At 34.2% G+C, this 20,361-nt stretch overlaps 1 protein-coding gene across 7 annotated transcripts; it reads right to left on the bottom strand.

Moving 5' to 3' along the window:
- Nucleotides 1–6,348: 6,348 nt before the first annotated feature.
- On the bottom strand, nt 6,349–18,384 carry LOC123539382 (uncharacterized). 7 transcript variants are annotated; one of them, XM_053530393.1, is made up of 8 exons: nt 18,052–18,383; nt 16,837–17,011; nt 16,116–16,181; nt 14,570–14,682; nt 10,641–10,753; nt 10,103–10,228; nt 9,721–9,850; nt 6,349–8,941 (listed from the first exon to the last, which is right to left on the bottom strand). In XM_053530393.1, the coding sequence occupies exons 4-8, from the start codon at nt 14,649–14,651 to the stop codon at nt 8,775–8,777; spliced, it is 618 nt and encodes a 205-aa protein (XP_053386368.1). In that variant the 5' UTR covers nt 14,652–14,682; nt 16,116–16,181; nt 16,837–17,011; nt 18,052–18,383; the 3' UTR covers nt 6,349–8,774. The 7 variants fall into 7 exon arrangements, with proteins under 7 accessions (XP_053386368.1, XP_045179883.2, XP_045179885.2 ...); XM_045323948.2 differs by lacking the exon at nt 16,837–17,011; XM_045323950.2 differs by lacking the exon at nt 16,837–17,011 and having other exon boundaries at nt 18,273–18,351.
- Between the last annotated feature and the right edge of the window lie 1,977 nt (nt 18,385–20,361).

The following is a 20,361-nucleotide window of genomic DNA, read 5'->3' as shown; positions in this document are numbered from 1 at the left end:
AGCATATCTAACTACTAGTCCACATATGTAGACGCTTTGACATAATTTTAGACTTTGTTAAACATTTGCATATACAATGTATACCGATGTTTATCTTTAAACTCGACCTCAGCTGTTGCTTTTCCTTTATTGTTTTGTATTTTACAGGACTATTCAAGAATCATGTCGAAAGGCTATACAAAAGGGACATTTAACAAGTCCATATCAGTCTTAGTTTAGGCAATGTGATAGGAGGGCAAGTCATTTGGCAGGCCTTTCCTTGCTTTTGGGACTAAGGAGTCCATTAACTGTTACAGTATCTGACTGAACTGGTAAAACTGTCTTTATTTGCTGTGTTACGGCTGTACAAATTCCCCAAATAGATTCATTGTTGTTCTGATCCCATGAATTTCATGCAGTCCAATCTCCATTACATTATGTTAGTTACTTGTAGTTACTTGCGGAAATGTTGCAGTTGCACATTTCAATATGTCACATTAATTACTTTAATAAAGTCGAGTTTGCTACTATCTTGGACAATCGCTATATGCTTCTAGAGAGGTTTGTAACAGATAATATAACCAAGGAAGTCAGTGGCATAATAGTAAGCAGCTCGGATTACTCCACCAGCGACCGTGTTCGATTCCCAAATTTCAACTTCATGTGTATATGCACAACACCATTTACATGTCTAGTGGCTGTCGTAATACGTCATTTCGTAACTGGACAGAGTGTTATTATTATTCCTGGACGACTCATGGATTCCATTCATTATTTGTTCCCTTACCGCTCAGTGGAGGGGGCATATAGATTTAATATTGTCCGTGCGTCTGTCCACGTGTCCGTCCGTCTGTCCGAAAAAAAAATGTGACGCGCCTAGCTCAAAATTTATTTGATATAAATTGATTAGACCTTGCGTGAGTCTTTATCATGATATGAATTTGCGCACCTTCTATTTTTTGTCTGGCTGCGCCCCCTTTTCTAAAGTCATGGCCACTGAAATAGTAATAAATGCGCATTTTCACCTTGTGGCGTGATTAGCTCAAAAAAGTATTTCTTATAAATTGATGAAACATTACATGAGTGAACTTGCGTATCTCGTATGATGTAGTTTAGGTCGTTTATATAACATTATTTCAGTTACACAATTGAAGTCAGCTAACCTAACCAGTTTTGTGGATTCCGTCCCAGTACTGATGTGGGCTCCGTAAAAAACGAACGATGAGATTCCATAATCGAGTTGTTAATGTCGCTGACATCAAATCACTTGCCCCTCACCTCTGTTGGTTTGAATCAAGCCTCGCTTGGAGTTAAGTATTCTTTCATGTAAGAAAAATATCGAGCTGGCTTACGAATGACTGATGATTTTATCCAGGTGCCCACCCGTAATAGAATAATTCCTGGGGGGTAACTGGTATTTTCCTCTATCATCAAAAGACGGAAACTTGCAATATGACCTATAAATTTGTCAATGTGACATTAAACCTAACAAAAAAGTAACTAACAATTTCTCCATATGACTCGAATATGTAGGGTACTGCCACCTGTCAAATCGTTAAGAAGTTCATACGACGCCCCTGAGAATCGAAGTGGAGACCTTTGAGGCAAAGTTTCTGAGCTAAGGAAGAAAATGAAATAATATGTGGTATACATGATCTACATGTGTACAAAAAATGGTAAAGTTTCAACGCTATATTTTTTGTCAATGTACCTCTGTATTCATACCATTTTTCTGTACCTTTTGTATTTTAAAAACAGAGCAAAAAGAATTGTTTCATCATACTTATCAAGGCGAGAAGAAACAATTTTGATTTTGGTTACATTTATTGTGTGAAAGCTGTTTGCAAAACAAGAGCGCAGGGGGTTTCAAATACTAAGCCACTAGTCAGGTTAGTATTTGGTTACTAGCCTGCGCTCGTGTTCTTTTTAGGTTGATACTCTGAAATAATTCCTGAATCCGGATAAATTGAAAAGCAAGTAACTCGATATGTATACTCGACGCAGCAAATATGTTTAAGTTGCTAAACGTTGCATGGATGGATTTCTAAATGATTATAAAATGGGATTATTGTTGGAACACATCTGAAATGCAAAAGGTCTGAAATCAATTTTCTATTCAGAATTTAGGAGGAGTCATTAAAAAGGGACTTAATTAGTAATCTTGGTAAAATACAGTATTCACACTACTACTACTACTACTACTACTATGATAATAATAATAATAATAATAATAATAAAAAAATAAATATTTTGTTTGGATTGCCGCCGTCACAGTTATAGGTCATATGTCTACCTCCCAACTTTAGAAAGCTAAGGAAGACCCTAGGCACTATTTCACCATTTGCTGGCACCTGGGTAGAACCATCCACATTCCGTCAGCCAGCTGGATGGACTATAATACTAAAGAAAAAAATATAGTAGTAATAGTATGTAGTAGTAATATTATAAAATGTTGTTATTATTACTGCTCAATATTTTGTTATAATCATTTTGTTATTTTTACAGTCTGTTCGTAAACAAAACATAATCCGTCCATGTTGAAAGGGATTTGACAGAGTATCATTACAATAATCAATATACGAAACGAGTTGTTTGCATAACGCATGTTCCACTATGATAGTATATTGAATTAGTTTTTTTTAATATTACAGAGGTTGTCATCTACGTCTTGTATGAATAGTCACATACAGAGAAATTCACATAGATCAAATAAAATCTGTAAGAAGATCCTTACTGTAAAATGCGCCTAGGCTATTGGTAGGAAACTGTGTTCAGCCTCATTCGTACTGCAACCTTTCATCAGTTCAGTCATAGACTAATCTATCGCATAACTACAGTTCATAACTGCAAAGACCCAGTAGCAGGTGAAAGCACTATTTTTGTCAGTGCTTTTTATAATTCTACTACATACCTTTTTATTACTCCCCACTGTGTTTCCAGGCAACATACTGAGTATTACTATGATACTGGAAACTTCTATAAAGTATCTGTTTTTGCCTCTCATGGTAATGTCTCACAGATGATGCTTACACAGGAAACCGTGAAAATACAATATGAACAAACAAATATTATATTATTAAAAGTTAGAATATAATTGTTCCTACGCTCCTTGGGTTGAACATCCTACACCAATACTATATATACATATATATGTATATATACATATATATGAGAGGCAAATAGGAAATTCCTTTTTTGTTCATAGGGTAATTTGAATGACGAAGGCATATACAGCTTAATGGAAAGGGTTGACAGGAGGATAAGTTTGGGTGAGTGCGTCTCTTGAAACATTTTCCGAAATTAGGTTATATGAAAAAACGTTTTGGACTAAGAACTATTAGAACTATTTCTAGGAAAGATGCGCATGTGGTAAAACAATAACCAATGTGTTGCCTCCGTAGTCACTACAGTCATGCTGTTACGAAACAGGAGGGTACATGTACAAATCTAATAGGCTATAGACATGGTGGCCTAGTAGTCTACATGTACATGGTACACATAATCCTAGGTTATAGGATTCAGATTCCAGTCCAAGCATCTGAAATGTGCCTGAGATATATTATGCTCCTAGAGAATCAAACTTATAGTCAAGTACTCGTTCAACCCATAAAAACAGTTCAGAATGTTTTTATGCTTAAAAGTTAACAGACTGTGCATGTTATAGAACCACAGGTGGCAGTAACGTTCCTAGGATACAGTATGGGTCCATGGGCCATATGCACTTAAATTTATTACAATTATAATGTTTTCTTAGGAAAAAAATGACAAAAAGCCATTTTGAAAAAAATTTTGCTCCTGTGACAATGAGCCATCTACAAGGTAAGTATGAACAGTTTCACACGTGCATTGCTACCAGGTCCGTATTTTTTTTTCAAAACAATATTTCCTTATCAATGATTGGCCGCCTTTTCGGCAAGAGATTAATCTTTCAGAAAAACCTTACTTCAAAACCCAGTTCCAAACCGTTTACGCATCACGAGCGAGCAACGGCGTACAAAACGATAGTGATTTCTCCACCCGAAAAAATCCCACACATTTTTCGCACCGAAGTCTCCCCCCTAAAACACATCAAGTACTCCGTCCCAGTTAAAAATAGCGTTACAACCGGTCAGAATTGGCCAAATGCAAACTAGCAAGACCGAACATCAGGTTTAACTCTTCGTAATTACTTACAAATTTGCAATTTAACTTTTTCGCTTTCGAAAATTACTTTCGCCTGCCATGATTACCGTTGACAAAACGGTGGTTGTAAAGAACGTTTTCATTGGCGGAGACAGTTTACGTATTTCAAACGTAGCGATAAAATCCAAAGAGTACCCGAATATAATCAAGCAGCGATGGCTCACGAAGATTATTTACCAAAGTCAAATAAATAACAACTGGTAAGTAATAAAGTAGAATTGAACCTTACTTTTAGTCTTGTTAGTTTACATTTAGCATATTCTGACTGCTTGTAGCGCAACTTTTAACTGACAAGGTGTACTTGATTTGTTTTAGGGGGGAGACTTCGGTGCGAAAAATGTGTGGGATTTTTTCGGGTGGAGAAATCACTATCGTTTTGTACGCCGTTGCTCGCTCGTGATGCGTAAACGGTTTGGAACTGGGTTTTGAAGTAAGGTTTTTCTGAAAGATTAATCTCTTGCCGAAAAGGCGGCCAATCATTGATAAGGAAATATTGTTTTGAAAAAAAAATACGGACCTGGTAGCAATGCACGTGTGAAACTGTTCATACTTACCTTGTAGATGGCTCATTGTCACAGGAGCAAAATTTTTTTCGAAATGGCTTTTTGTCATTTTTTTCCTAAGAAAACATTATAATTGTAATAAATGTAAGTGCATATGGCCCATGGACCTATACTGTATCCTAGGTACGTTACTGCCACCTGTGATAGAACAAGAGAAGGGGAGAACTTTCCTTTTCTGTGTGACAGCCCATTTAAAAGGACTAGTGATTTACAATTACTACATGAGTAACTAATACTACACAGAGTTCACTAATTCTGCAATTTTCGGATAGATCTATTTGTTACGTTTAGCTGACAACACGTAAATACTTTGAAACTGATGGAAATTCCGTTTTACGTCATTTGCATCATAGCAACACACAGCCACCCGCATTTACCGACCTCTTTCCCGTTTCATTCTGGACACATGATACACACAAAATCAATAATAAATGGCAAAAAACTATGATACAAGTACGAAAATTGCTGCAAAGTGCAGCAAAAGGAAACTCCGCACCAAACAAAGCAGCGTATGTAGTACTGATAGAACTGGAGATTATATAACGATACGTGAGTCTATGTTGTAGACTATAGGCAAACCGTTTCATGAATGTTGGAAGAAACTCATTGTCTTTATAGTATGAACAGGATTTTTATTGTTGTATTTAGTGACCTAATTATTGACCTCTAAGTTTCGGTATATGGAATGAAAGGTATTGTATACACAAGGTTGTGCTTAACTTTAGACTTACGTAGCTGTTTATCCGAGATTTACACTTAGCTCAGATGTTATCAAGGCAATTATTCTAATAAATGTCTAATCAGGAATGTGGGCTGTATATGATACTTTCAAGTTAAATGATGAGGAAGGACAGAGATGTACAATGAATGAAACACAACAAACATCATTTTATCACAGGGGCCGCCGTGGCCGAGTGGTTAAGGTCGCTGACTTCAAATCACTTGTTTCTCATCAATTTGGGTTCGAGCCTCACTCATAGTGTTGAATTCTTAATATGAGGAAGCCATCCAGCTAGCTTAAGGAAGGTCGGAGGTTCTACCCAGGTATCTGGTGATGAAATAATGCACGAAGGGGCACCTTGGGTCTTCTTCAAAGCTGAAAAGTCGTCATTTAACCTATGATCGAGTCGGTGCAACGTTAAACCCAACAAAATAAATAAATAATTTTATCCCACCTAGTGGCATGAAACGTACAGTTTTAAAGCAACAAGAAAATTATAACCCAAGTGCAATATGTTGACAATTACGTTGGTGTTTATAATAAGTGGGTATTGATGTTGTTGTTATTTTGTTGTTTCCTTCTCTTCATCCTGCTTCTGAATAAGCAGCAATGAATATTGACTTAAGAGTTCACTACTATAAACGCCTTAACCACTTTATATGTCATGTACTGATCAATTTAGGAAGGATAAGCTGTTAATGTCGTTCAATCAGCCACCTCTTAAGAAAGACCAATGTTCAAATATTGCTAAAGAACCTACTTTAAAGTTCAAAAGCCAGGTTTTTGCCTTACTATTATAGGTGACATTTGTAAAAGGTTTGACTGTAATTATGCGCATATGAAACATTAATCACATAAATACTTAACTCTAAAAGTATCTAAGTATAAAATAAAAATATAAGACACTGTTTATGGATTATTTATGTTCCAGACATACATACTATGTGATAAGTTTGGTGTTGATTATCTAAAGAGTAATGTAGCATATTAAAACAAAATAATATCACTATAGTTCATAGTTTTTTTTTCTAGTAAAACTTATTTTTCTCGTTTGTGGACTTTAATCTGATATCATTATTATTGGTCAGATCAGACATTAAAAATAAAAATATGAAATTTTGTTTAGCGAAAGGAAAAATCTTCCTTTACGACATACACTGCACTCACAAAAAGCCATCACAAATACTCCATGCCTGTGGGGATGAGACAATGGGTAAAGCGTAAGGGATAATGGGAATGGGCATTATCATTTTTTTCAGTAATGGAATGTAATGGGTATTGGAGCCATTTTCCCCATTACATGTAATGGAATTGCTCTACAATATTAAAATAAATGAGGGTAATGGTCAATAAGTTTTCCATTATTTGCCATTACTTATCTCTATATATTGAGGAAATTCGTACTTTGTCTTAAAAAATGTTTCAATAGATAAATTTACCCTCTGATTACAAAGTATGTGTTGAACAGCCCATTGTTTGACCAAATAGAACTTGTGAAGGATAAGCTATAAAGCAAGTACAATACCTATTGTATATAGATGGGAATTTGGTACAGTAAAGCAAGCAGGTCTGAAGGATCAAAAGTCATTTTTCAGCATTTTAATCCTTGATCCTATGCAAAATGAACTGTACTGCCTGGGGCAACTCAACACAGTATATTATAATGACATGTTTCATTTTTTGTTAACAAAACTCAGGATAACTGGTCTGTTAACTCAAGAATAGTCTGTTATTATGTTATACCTTATATGTTCACTGTATAGATTAGTATATCATTCGCATCTAGTTTGGAATATAGTCAAAATGGAAACACTGGAAACCAATTTTGATACATTTGGAAATTTGTTACCAAATGCCGCCATTGCCCGACTTTTATAAGTGGCAGCTTTAGGGTAACTTCCAACTTCAGGCCAGACAGATGCACGGTTAGTGACTTAAACTTCGAGGTTTTGATGATGATCAAATGTAATCAAGACAACGATGTACTTAAATGAAGCTTTAACATGAAAGCGAAAAGTCGAAAATGTATATAATACTTTATTTTAGAATTGTCATATAAAAGTAATATTGAAGAATATGAATATGTTATCTAAAATATTCAGAAAGCCGTAAAATATTAAACATCTAATACTTATTTTTTGCTTTAAGTTAAAATACTACAATTATCTGCAGCTGTATTCTAACACATAAGAAATGAAAAATGAATTATGATAGGTAAAATTTTATAAAAGCGATAAAATAAGTTAATTCCTCCGTTTAACCTACACAAAGTGTACTGCCTGTACAGTCAGCTTCACAATTATACACTTGTTTATACATGGAACATAATCCTAAACACATATCTATGTACACAAAAGAAATTTTTACACACAAGAATCAGTGTCTGTAAATTAAAAACAGGAATTACATATCTTATACAGCACCACTGAAATAATGTTTACACAAAACACGAATCGTGAATTAAACTGACAGCAAACTGTAATGGGTTTGCGACCGATGCAGACCAGGATCTGTTCGCTGTTCACTCAGTAAACATTTAGGGAATAACCCTATTAACATTTAATGGTATAATCTAAATTCATAAATGGATAAGACCGTGATAATAATTTATCACTGTAAATTCTAAAGCTCTGTAATAATGTTTTACTGAATCTTCCTACTGGCGTAAGATTTAAGAAGTGAGTGTAAAAACATACAAACAAAATTTCAAAGAGAAAGAAAAAAGAAAATATCAAAAGCCTAGAATGTGTGGTGTTTAAGTTCCAGTCGTGAAAATACTGACTAGTAAATATTGCTCCTTTTATGTTAAGTAGATCATATGATTTACGTTTGATAACATGAAAAAGCAGAATGCGATAATTATATGGCCTCGTAATTTATGCTGTGATTCAAAGTTTTTTAAGTTACAGAGAATATTATTTTTTGTAATCTAGTAATCATTGAAACCTTTATTTCGTAATGAAATATAACTTTTGCGAAAAAAGAGAGACATTTAAGTGAAGTTCAAAATAGGAAGTGCAGCCTATGTAATGAAATATATTAGACAATAAACGACTGATGATGATAAAAAAGCATGAAACAGACTGTGCCATAACAAAGAAATATACTGTACATGTAATTGATCTTGTGGGATGTTGCAGTGGAACAAGTAGTTTTTAGAGTTACAATGAACATGTTTCTTTGCAATCTAGTATTTATATAAACATTAATTTTGTAGTGAAATATTACTTTTGCGAACAAAAACTATTTTGACAACTAGGAAGCGAAATTACTATTATTTTGAATATTTGATCGTAAAAGGAAAAAAAAAAGTTTTCTATTGTTTGTGTTTAAAAACAAATGGCCGGCGCCAAGCTCAGTACTTTCGAAAGCAACATATTCCAATACACGATGCAAAAAATATGACTCCAAAAATAGATCCAATGATACGTATCACTAGTCCTACAGCAGCTAGATGCCTTATCTGAAGGCAGTTGATACCCTGGATGCCTGTTACCTGAAATATTAACAGGTATCTGATTAAGACAGAGTCACTTGAATTCATGCATAGCCTTATAAAGCACCATAGGTTGTTTAGGTGAACAAAAGATACACATTTAGAAGTGTACATTCAACATATGTTTTAATACTAATACTAAAGACTTGCATTTCTGTCATTTAATGCATGCAAATCTATGTTTCTAAAAATTTGAAAACAATTTTTCCGAATGAAACATATATATGCCCAATGTCTTCCATTTAGTTTGTTTAGCCAAATACCTAAAGGAAAGTAATTAAAGAAATGTTTACCAATGAAAAAGTATGTAGATAAAGATATAAGGGGGCTCATAATTGTCAAAATTAAATATTCTTATCCAAAATATATGCATTTTAACACTATTAAGACAGCAAATAAAACTATGGTAAAATTTGGATGGAGATGGATAGTACATTTTGTATCTAAAAAGTATGCAGCATATTTTCCTCAAGTTTCAGTGAGAAATAGGGATGAAATATATGATGGCAAAAGACGTTTACATACCGGTATGTTTTACTCATTCAGTAGAACTTTAAATTATTTGCATGTAAGTACATTTGAACGTAATTGAAACAATATTCCCACAAGTAAGGTATAGCATTAGTTTTACTAGCAGCTTTATCTAATGTATTAAGTAAATTTGTTTTCCAAATTAATGTGAACTAGTCCAAACCATTTCAAGGGGAAATAAACATATTTTTCTTTGATTCCCCATCATCATTTCTCCCAAAAGTAGGAACATATGTAAATAACATTACCTCGAACAGCTGTAACTTTAAGCTGGAAATCATACTGGTTATATGATACACTAATTCTGTGTAAAGTCAAGGTCACTATTCGTCCGACAGAGAAATAGGTGCTGGGATTATCACCACAACTGTAGGAGCTCTATATTTAAAAGATTAAGAAAAGAAAATGACGGTACTTGTCAAGTCAACCAGCAATTTCATGATATTCATACGAAAGCCTGACTGATTAAGTTTAGCATTTTTTACATGAACATAGGGAGGGTATTCTTTATTTCAGGTGTTTAAGGTGTTACGTATAGAATTCCAAGAATATGTGTTACAAACACCCGCCAACATGATTAACAAGGCAGTGTAAGTATCTCGACTTTGAAAAATAAATTCTTATACTTACCATACTTCCACTTCCATCCCCGGAGAGATAGAGGTTCACAGTACAAGTATTGATACTAAAGCTTACAAAGTCCACCCTTATTGTTGTATCATTGTCTACTGTAAAGAAATTTATCGTACATCCAAGCTGAAAAATATAAAACCTCAAATGTCTCATGGAATTACATAATTTCACAGCTCATATTTACTAGGCATTTATTCGGTGAACCACTTTTTCCTCTGAGATCACTATTGCAGCTGATTTCTGCCATTTCGTGTTGGTGGGGCGAAGACATCACAACACGAAAACTCGATGATTAAGGTATTTTTCGAGTTTTCGTGATGTCGTGTTTTCGCCCCGTCAACACGAAATGGCAGAAATCAGCCACCATAGATATAAGTTCTTGTTTTGAAAATATATATAACGGAAACGACAAAAATTGCATATATGTGGAGACATAATTTTCAAATATTTTTGACTTGTCGTAGATGTTATTGAAGATACAGTTATGTTCTGTTCAGACTTGAGAACCTTACAATTGTGTGAAATTTACACTTACTTGAGAGGATGATGATGATGTATCTTTCTCCTTAGCATTGACAGTTACTGACTGGCCACCTTTTATAGCCTGTGAACCAAAGTAACCACAGTCAAGGGCAGAGTCCATGTTATCTAAAATAAACAGTCACCAACCATACAATATTGCCTTTAACAGCCATCAACCATATACAATACTTGCATTAATTGACATTAGACAGTCATCAACCATATACAATAATTGCATTAAATGATATTAGAGATTCATCAACTATATATAATACTGGCATTAATTGACATTAGACAGTCATTAACCACATGCAATACTGACATTGATTGATTAGACAGTCACCGACTATACAATATTGTCATTAATTGACAATAGAAAGTAATCAACCATAAAATATTGCCTTAAACTGACATGGGAGAGTCATCACCCAGATACAATACTGGCAAAAATTGACATAAGAGTGTCCTCAACCGTACAATACTGCAATTTATTGACATAGTGATAAACCATATTTTATTATCATTAACTGATATTAGTAGACTCTGAACCATACAGCATTGCCATTAATTGACATCTGACAGTCGTAAACCATAATATACAATACTGGCATCAACTGTCAGTACACAGTCATCAACCATACAGTATTGCCATTAACTGACAAAAGTCAACAGGCTTAGCCATAAAATACTAAAATACCTTTAATTAACAGTAGACATTCATCAACCATTATATACAACACTGGCATTAATGACATCAGACATGTATCAGCAATACACTATTGCCTTAAACTGACATTAGACAGACATCAACCTATATATTACTGCCATTAATTAAGAAATAATAAATCTGTTCCTATACTGGTATTTTATCAGTTAATAAAATATGGGCAGGAGTTTGGATGCGTAATAATTAAATCACGAGTGCGTAGCACGAGTGATTTAATTATTCGCATCCAAACTCCTTCCCATATTTTATTAATTAATAAAATTATTGGAACATATTTATAATCTCGGTTCTAACAACGCAAATAATTCGCATTTTACAGTACTACATTTTCAGCGTAACACGTCATTCGGGTCATATGCTGTTACAATTTACCCCATATGGTTAGAAAGTGTTGCATAGCCAATGGAACGTATAGATATTTGTTTCTTTTTTATTAGAATTTTGAAAAGTATTCATAGATTAGTAATCTAACAGCTCGCAAAATAATTATGAACAGAATCATCAAATTAGGCGAGTTGACCCTGTGTTACGAGTGACGAGCTTAACTTTTATATGACGTTACATCATTATGATGTCATACTTTATGTCATACATTTATGACGTCACCGCTGAATCATAATTGAGCTAATTGAATTCGCTCGTAGAGATTAGAACGTGTTTTACGGATCTATACATTTATTATATTTATGTTTTGAAATGCTGTTTTCAACCGTTTGGCCCTGTAATAATTCGTGTGCAAAGAAACTGAAGTAGAATCTCTTTTGTTACAATCCTAGGGGGGTGAAATGTAACAGCCAACCATATTTTATCGTAGATCCATGTATAGGCGATTTCGCTATATGTTTATATAGCAACTGCCGCGGATCGTGTTAGGACTGACAATAGACAGTCACCAATCGTATAACATTGCCATTAATTGTCATAAGATAGTCATCAACCATACAATAATGCCATTATCTGACATAAGGCAGTCATCAACCATACAATATTATGATTATTTTTCAAAAGACAGTCATCAACCATATAATACGCAACACTATGCAAGATTAAGTCAAACCAGATATTGTAGGTTGCATTACAAAGCAAAGTACCTCTTCAATTTAGATGTCATATCAAACAATACCAAGCAAGGTGCCAGTTCAATTGGGATGTCATTGGTTTCAAAACCAAGCAAGGTGTCTGTTCAATCCGGATGTCACATGTTGCAATGCCTCGCAAAGTGTCTGTTCACTCAGAATGTCAAAGGTTGCAATACCAAGTAAGGTGTCTGTTAAATCAGGATGTTATAGGCTGCAATACCTAGCAAGGTGTCTCTTCAATCATGATGTCATAGGTTGCAATACCTCTTAAGGTGGCTGTTCAGTCAAGATGTTATAGGTTACAATACTGAACAACGAGTATGTTCAATCAGGATGTCATAGGATGAAATGCTTAGCAAAGTTTCAGTTCAATCAGAATGCCATAAGATGCAATGCCTAGCAAGACGTATGTTCAATCAAGATGTCATAGGTTGCAATTCTTAATAAAATGTCTCAGTCAGTATGTCATCGGTTGCAATACTTAGCAAAGTACCTGCTCAAACAGGATGTCACAGGATGCAATACAGATGTCTGTTTAACTGGGATGTCATAGTTTGCGAAACTTAGCGAAGTGTCAGTTTTAGCAGTGTGTCATAGGTCGCAATACCGAGCAAAGAGTCTGTTCACTCAGGATGTCACAGGATGCAATACCTTGCAAGGTGTCTGTTCAATGGAGATGTTATAGGCTGAAATACTTAGAAAAGTGTCAGTTTCAACAGGGTGCACTAGTCCGCAATACCCTGCAAAGTGTGTTTCATCAGGATGTAACAGGTTGCTATACCAAGCAAGGTGTTTGTTCCATCAGGATGTCATAGGTCACAATCCCAAGTAAGGTGTATGCTCCATCAGGATGTCATAGGTCGCAATACCGAGCAAGTTGTCTGTTCCATCAGGATGTCATAGGTCGCAATATCGAGCAAGGTGTCTGTTCCATCAGGATGTATTAGGTTGCAATACCGAGCAAGTTGTCTGTTCAATCAGGATTTCACAGGCTACAATACCTCGCAAGGTGTCTGTTCCATCACGATCTTATAAGTCTCAGTATCGAGCAAGGTGTCTGTTCCATCAGGATGTCAAAGTCTCAATATCGAGCAAGGTGTCTGCTCCATCAAGATGTTATAAGTCTCAATATCGAGCAAGGTGTCTGTTCCTTCAGGATGTATTAGGTTGCAATACCGAGCAAGTTGTCTGTTCCATCACGATGTCAAAGTCTCAATATCGAGCAAGGTGTCTGCTCCATCAAGATGTTATAAGTCTCAATATCGAGCAAGGTGTCTGTTCCTTCAGGATGTATTAGGTTGCAATACCGAACAAGTTGTCTGTTCAAGCAGGATTTTACAGGCTGCAATACCTCGCAAGGTATTTGTTCCATCAGGATGTCAAAGGTCGCAATACCAAGCAAGGTGTCTATTCCATCACGATGTCATAAGTCTCAAAATCAAGCAAGGTGTCTGTTCCATCAGGATGTATTAGGTTGCAATACCGAGCAAGTTGTCTGTTCAATCAGGATTTCACAGACTACAATACCTCGCAAGGTGTCTGTTCCATCAGGATGTCATAGGTTGCAATACCAAACAAGTTGTCTGTTCAATTAGGATGCAATAGGTCGCAATTAAGAGCAAGCTGTCAGTAACATTTGGATGTCAAAGGTTGTATTAACGAGCAAGGTGTCTGTTCAATAAGGATGTCACAGGTTGCAAGCCCAAGGAAGGTGTCTGTTCAATCAGGGTGTCAAAGGTCGCAATACTGAACACGGTGTCTATTCTAAATACGACTGACCAAAGATAATAAGTGTATTGGTCTTCTTCCATTGAATCATTTTGGGAAGTTGTCGGTTATTTCCTTGGAACAGATGTCTACCAGACACTAGTTAGACAAAAAATAATTGTATTTAAATTACTTTCAAAAAGCAGAGAAACATGCAGATTAATATACAATTTATTAATAAGTACATGTAGGTTAAAATTTTGTGAATGTCTGTCTGATGTCATTAACTGATAACAAAAATTTGTGACAGTCATAAAACTGATGATTATCATAGCGTAATTTATAGCATAAATACCGTTTCATAACTACAAACATGCAGTAGCAAGCATAAACACTATTTTTGTATGTCCTGTTCATAGCTCTACTTACAAACTTTTTTAGTTATCCCCACTGTGATTCCGAGCATGATACTGAGTACTACTATTATACTGTTTTTACCTCGCATGGTCATGTCTCAAAGATTATTCTTACATAATGCTTTCCTGTGAAAATACAATAAGAACATTATTGTTCCTATATATACGGGATGCAAATAAGAAAGGACTGTGTGTTTCATATGATAATTTGAATAGCGAAGACTTTATATTGGAGCTTAATGTGATTGCTTTCACAGGATAAGTGTGGGATAGTGCGTTCCATGAAAAATATTCAGAAGTTTGGTAATGGAAAAACGTTTTGGACTAAGATCTATTAAAACTATTTCTAAGAAAGAGGCGAATGTGGTAAAAAAATAACCAAAGAGTTGCCTCAGTATTCACTTCAGCCATGCTATTACGAAACAGGATGGTATAACGTTAATATACTCTAGACATGGTGGCATACTAGCCTACAGGTACATGGTACACTTAATCCTGGATAACAGAGTTCAAATCCCAGTCAAAGCACATAAATTGTCTGAGATACATTATGCTCCTACAGTATCTCCAGTCCATATTTTAAAAGAAATCACCATATATTATGAGTCTAGGACACAGAAACAAGTCATTAAACCCAATCTACTCATGTGCCTGTCCCCTTTGGCTCACATCATAATTTTGACCCGTGATGTACAATTATTCAACAAGTTTAAATTTATCTTTTAAAATGACACAATTAAGTCTTCTTTATTACCCAAACTGACAATTATTTATAAACAATAAAAGTAGAACAAGAGTTGGCGGAGGACAGCAACACTCGACTATTCAACAGCCGTGTCAATTGAATGAATATAAAAATCGAAAAAGGGGCATAATTTTGTAAAATTGCAAAACAGGGTTATGGAACATATACAATGTATATCAGCTCATGACAATGGACAAGTGTGTGAAATTTCAATTCTTCCCCATTAGTAGATACTGGGATATTAGCTTACATACAAAAACGTAACCAAAAACTGCTGAGTCCAAAAGGGGCATACTTTTGTAAAACTCAAAGTAGAGAAATGGAACCTGTGCACTGCATGTCAGATCATGACAGTGAAGAAGCGTGTGAACTGTCAGCGGATACTGGGATACCAGCTTACATATAAAACCTTAATCAAAAACTTCTAAGTCTAAAAAGGGGCATAATTTTGTAAAAAAGCAGAATAGAGTTATGAAACCTGTGCACTTTAAGTCAGTCTATCAAGTAAATAAGTGTGTAAAGTTTCAATCCATTCCCACCAGTGGTTACTGAGATACCAGCTTTCGTACGAAAGCTTATCCAGATCGAGATGCAGACGCGGATGCGTAGGCGTGGGTGAGTCAAATAGCTCTATCTGTTCTATGAATTGTCGAGCTAAAATGCGGAAAACAAATTTTCAAAACAGTTTAAACGGCATAATTCTTTTTTAAAAATTTCAGGTGTGTTTGCACACCTTGTTTGGTATATCGATATGGGTAGACAGTGTTGTATTACAAACCATATTATGGGTAGAATGAACATGATTAAAACGTACAGCTTGTACAGGTATATTCCATTAATCGTCTTTGTCAACTTCCGTGTTCTATTTTTAGATGTTTACCTGAAAGAATTGAATCACTTGTTCATAAAATGATTCGTTGCGTTATTCTTCATGCAGTACATTACTAGACCGGTTAGCTACGGTATTACCCATAATCAGCACGTGTTCATTATGAATGCCGGTAACTCTTGTTCTCTGAGCAAAGTGCATCATACAAAACTAAAGTAAGTTTTCATACAAAATTTAGGCCTGTTATATAATATACTATAATAATATACTGTTACTTTTTCGAATTAAGTGACCATTACTGAATAAATTATAAACATACTTCCGATTTAATGACCAGCCTTTTTTCCAAGAAAGTTACGGATTTCTAGATTTAGCACTTAGAAATAGATCTTATAGTAAGTTGGTCTTTTCCTTCTTTCATACATGAGGCGGATATTTCATATATCAGTAATATTAGAAACTGAGAGGATTTCACGTTCTGTTCTTTCCATTGAAAATTATGAATTATGATAATTGCAAAAGGAAAGGCCAACGTTGCATAGTGGTAACATGCCTTTCTTTGGCCGACGCCTGCATATAGCGATGCAAAGAGAGAGTTCCTTAGATGACGTCTGGTGAACAAAATGACGAGGAAGTAGGCAGTTGATTCTAATGTCAAATACAACAAAACAGAATCTATGTTTTATTCACAAAATTGAAACATTACCAACGCGGAACAGCTTAAGGCAGATCACTACCAAACCAAATGTAAGCCTCCGCTGGTCACACTTTCTTCCTTTCCTCATGCCCTTTCTCCATTACATCATTTTTTTCTTTTATTCTATCACGTTTCAGTATGTATGTGTAGCATTCTGTCGAAATCGGTATCTTCCTATCGCATGCTAGGTTAAAATTGCGGCGTAAAAATTAGACATTGAAAGAACCGAAAAGGAGTAAATTAAGCGGGTTATATTTAACGAATTGTACTTTAATTATATGAAAGTTAACATCCCCTTTTCTTTTTGTTTTTCTATTATAGTAGCGATATAGATATTTTTATGGGAACATAAGTCTCCGAAACTCCGATATGCTAGATAATGTCGAAAATAAAATTATAAAGGAAACGGATTTTATATGAAATAAAATAAAGAACAGCCGGATTTAGTCGTGTTCCATGGTGGCATAATTTTGCATACGATAATTATAAAGTTTTCATGAAAACTTGACGAACTTTGGAGAAAAAAACAATACTTTTCGTGAAAAAAATTCGTGCTGGTGTATTTTCAATCTCTCAATATTTAACCTGATTAATATCTGATTCAGTTCATTCAAAACACCAGAATAAACAACTCCTTTAGATAAGTCGTAAATCATACACAGTTTACAATATAAGGTAAATAAATTGTTTTGTCTCATTGCTTTGTTTTTATCGTTCTAATTCTTTTATATTATAATAATTTGCTTTCGTAACACGCAATACATATAAAATGTGTGCACTAATTGTGTAGGATTTTGTTAAATAACATAAATGGATATTTTTGTCTGCCGAGATTTGAGGCGACATTACTAGAATAATAGCAATAATGTCAATTGACCTGCTCATTATTTTAGAAGTCAAACAGTTAAGTTCCGATGTAATTATTTATTGCGCATGTGATGCATTTTGACAAATCTTTCTTGTTGTCGGCCAGTGAGGCAGGCTCGGCAGACGTAGGGCGACTGAAGAAATGTTTAAGAACTGCCTTTTGTAAATGACGTTTTTTTAAAACTGTTTCTGTTGAAAGTTTTAGATTTGGTTAGGGAAAATAAACTAGATGAAAGTTATATTTATCAAGGTTGAAACTTGTTTAATTGGGTTAACTAAAATATACCCTCGCAATGAAACAGTTACGAAATTGAGTATTATCCAAAACAGATTGATAGAAGTGTAACGAAAAATTACCTAAGCTATGTTTGTCTATTCCCGTTGATTGAATTCAAAAAGTTCCAATCCCTTGTCGAGATGGGTTATAAATGTCTTCAGGTATTCACTTACACACAACGCACTTTGTATGAACACTTTTAATTTTAACACCAGTGTTTAAACCGCAGAAGTTTATGAGTACGAATTTCTTGTGTTTTTTTTTTTTTTTTAAAAAATGCAAATATATATTAAAATATTACTTGTTTCAGGAAAATAATTATAGCAGTGGTAAAACATTTTTCAACTTCATAAGCACTCCCATTTTCAAAATCATACTAAAAATTGTTATTAGATTTTTACCCTGTGTAATTTTATTTAAAGATGTCGGTAATACTAGTATGTAAAAAGCACAGGGGCTTGATTAAGATGTGTTTCTCAGTTAAATACGGTATTACTTTGAAAAACATAGAATATGACAAATTTACATTCAATATGATTTGCGCTATACCAAACCATACCAAACATTTTTATTTAATATATGACTCCAATAGATAATCTATACAGTTTATTTAGTTGTCTCTTTTGAATGACGCCGTTTGTTGTTAATAGCATTCCATCACATGTGGGGCATCCTTCATAATAATGCAACGGTTATGTTTGATATATTCTCATGTAAGTATAGTTCGACTGTCATAGATCTATTACGAGCGAGAAAATGAAAAAAAAAATACTATTCTTTTTCAGAATGTATTTTTCATGCTGTTTAAATAAAATATATAATTTACATATTTTTCAAGGTACAAAAATGTATTTCAAGCCGTGAAAAATTTACTTTTTACACGTACAATAATTGCATGTTTTGCAAACAAGAACGTAAACGTTAAACTGCTAAGACTACAAAATTTTTGAAAAAAAAACAACAACAAACTCCTGTGAGATTAATTCAGTTTCAAGGTCCGCGAAACACCTGTTACGTTGGACAGTGTGCTTGATTACCATATATGGAAATAGTTTGTTTGCCTGTGTGTCATAAATAAACAGTCCACCTTGAAAGATGATATTGTCGTTTGAGTTTGCGTAACATTTTAAGATCATTCCATGTATTATACATGCGGGGTATATGTCCTTTGTATCGTAAAATAGATTCAGACAGGCAACCAAATACATCAATTTCTATATGATGGCTTCTTAAATCAAATGCATCTATATGATGACTTATTAAATCAAATACATCTATATGATGACTTATTAAACCAAATGCATCTATATGATGACTTATTAAACCAAATGCATCTATATGATGACTTATTAAATCAAATGCATCTATATGATGACTTATTAAACCAAATGCATCTATATGATGACTTATTAAACCAAATGCATCTATATGATGACTTATTAAAGCAAATGCATCTATATGATGACTTATTAAACCAAATGCATCTATATGATGACTTATTAAACCAAATGCATCTATATGATAACTTATTAAACCAAATGCATCTATATGATGACTTATTAAACCAAATGCATCTATATGATGACTTATTAAACCAAATGCATCTATATGATGACTTATTAAACCAAATACATCTATATGATGACTTATTAAACCAAATACATCTATATGATGACTTATTAAACCAAATGCATCTATATGATGACTTATTAAACCAAATGCATCTATATGATGACTTATTAAATCAAATACATCTTATATGATGACTTATTAAATCAAATGCATCTATATGATGACGAAACAGGTTAAACCAAGACGATGATGATATACATGTATATCTGTTTACAGATTTATCGTAAATTGCCCTGAGACTCTTTGTTTCTTGAGTTTAAGTCAAACGTTAATTTGAATTTATCCGCTGGAGGAGGGGGTGGGGGAGGGGGTCTGATTTAAGACAAATGAGAATCAATGGACTCTTGGAGCGACAGAAACTCATAACGGTTAAGCAAAAGTGATTCGAAATAAAGGACATAAAAATTATACCCATGCATATCCTACTTTGAAAGAGTTTCTTTTAAACAAGAACCAATGCGTGTTAATATATTCATGTCATGTATATAAAGTAATTCATTACAGATCTGCATTGTATGATCATTTTTATCGTAGACATTGATTAGATAATTGTAAGGAAAACATTTTTGAAGATACTGAATTTTGTTTTATACGGTGTTATGTGTAGGACACGCAATTGATTTTGAAATGTAAAATTATATTAAGCGCTTCAGATCTTATCTCGATCGTTTGACATCTTATTTGGTTCGAATGACATGTTATCTCGAGAACACGATATTATGTTATGCACACGACACAAAAGACATCTTATTCCCTGC

The sequence above is a fragment of the Mercenaria mercenaria genome, chromosome 18 (assembly GCF_021730395.1).
Source record: "Mercenaria mercenaria strain notata chromosome 18, MADL_Memer_1, whole genome shotgun sequence".
Taxonomy (NCBI): Eukaryota; Metazoa; Mollusca; class Bivalvia; order Venerida; family Veneridae; genus Mercenaria; species Mercenaria mercenaria.
This window is presented reverse-complemented; position numbering and strand designations above follow the sequence as displayed.

Excerpts from the sequence above, each read along its gene's own strand:
- LOC123539382 (XM_045323951.2), bottom strand. The coding sequence starts at position 14,651 with ATGACCATGCGAGGTAAAAACAGTATAATAGTAGTACTCAGTATCATG. Across the intron at positions 10,229-10,640 it reads CATCATCATCATCCTCTCAA|CTTGGATGTACGATAAATTT; the intron begins GTAAGTGTAAAT and ends TATATTTTTCAG. Across the intron at positions 9,851-10,102 it reads GGGATGGAAGTGGAAGTATG|AGCTCCTACAGTTGTGGTGA; the intron begins GTAAGTATAAGA and ends TTTTAAATATAG.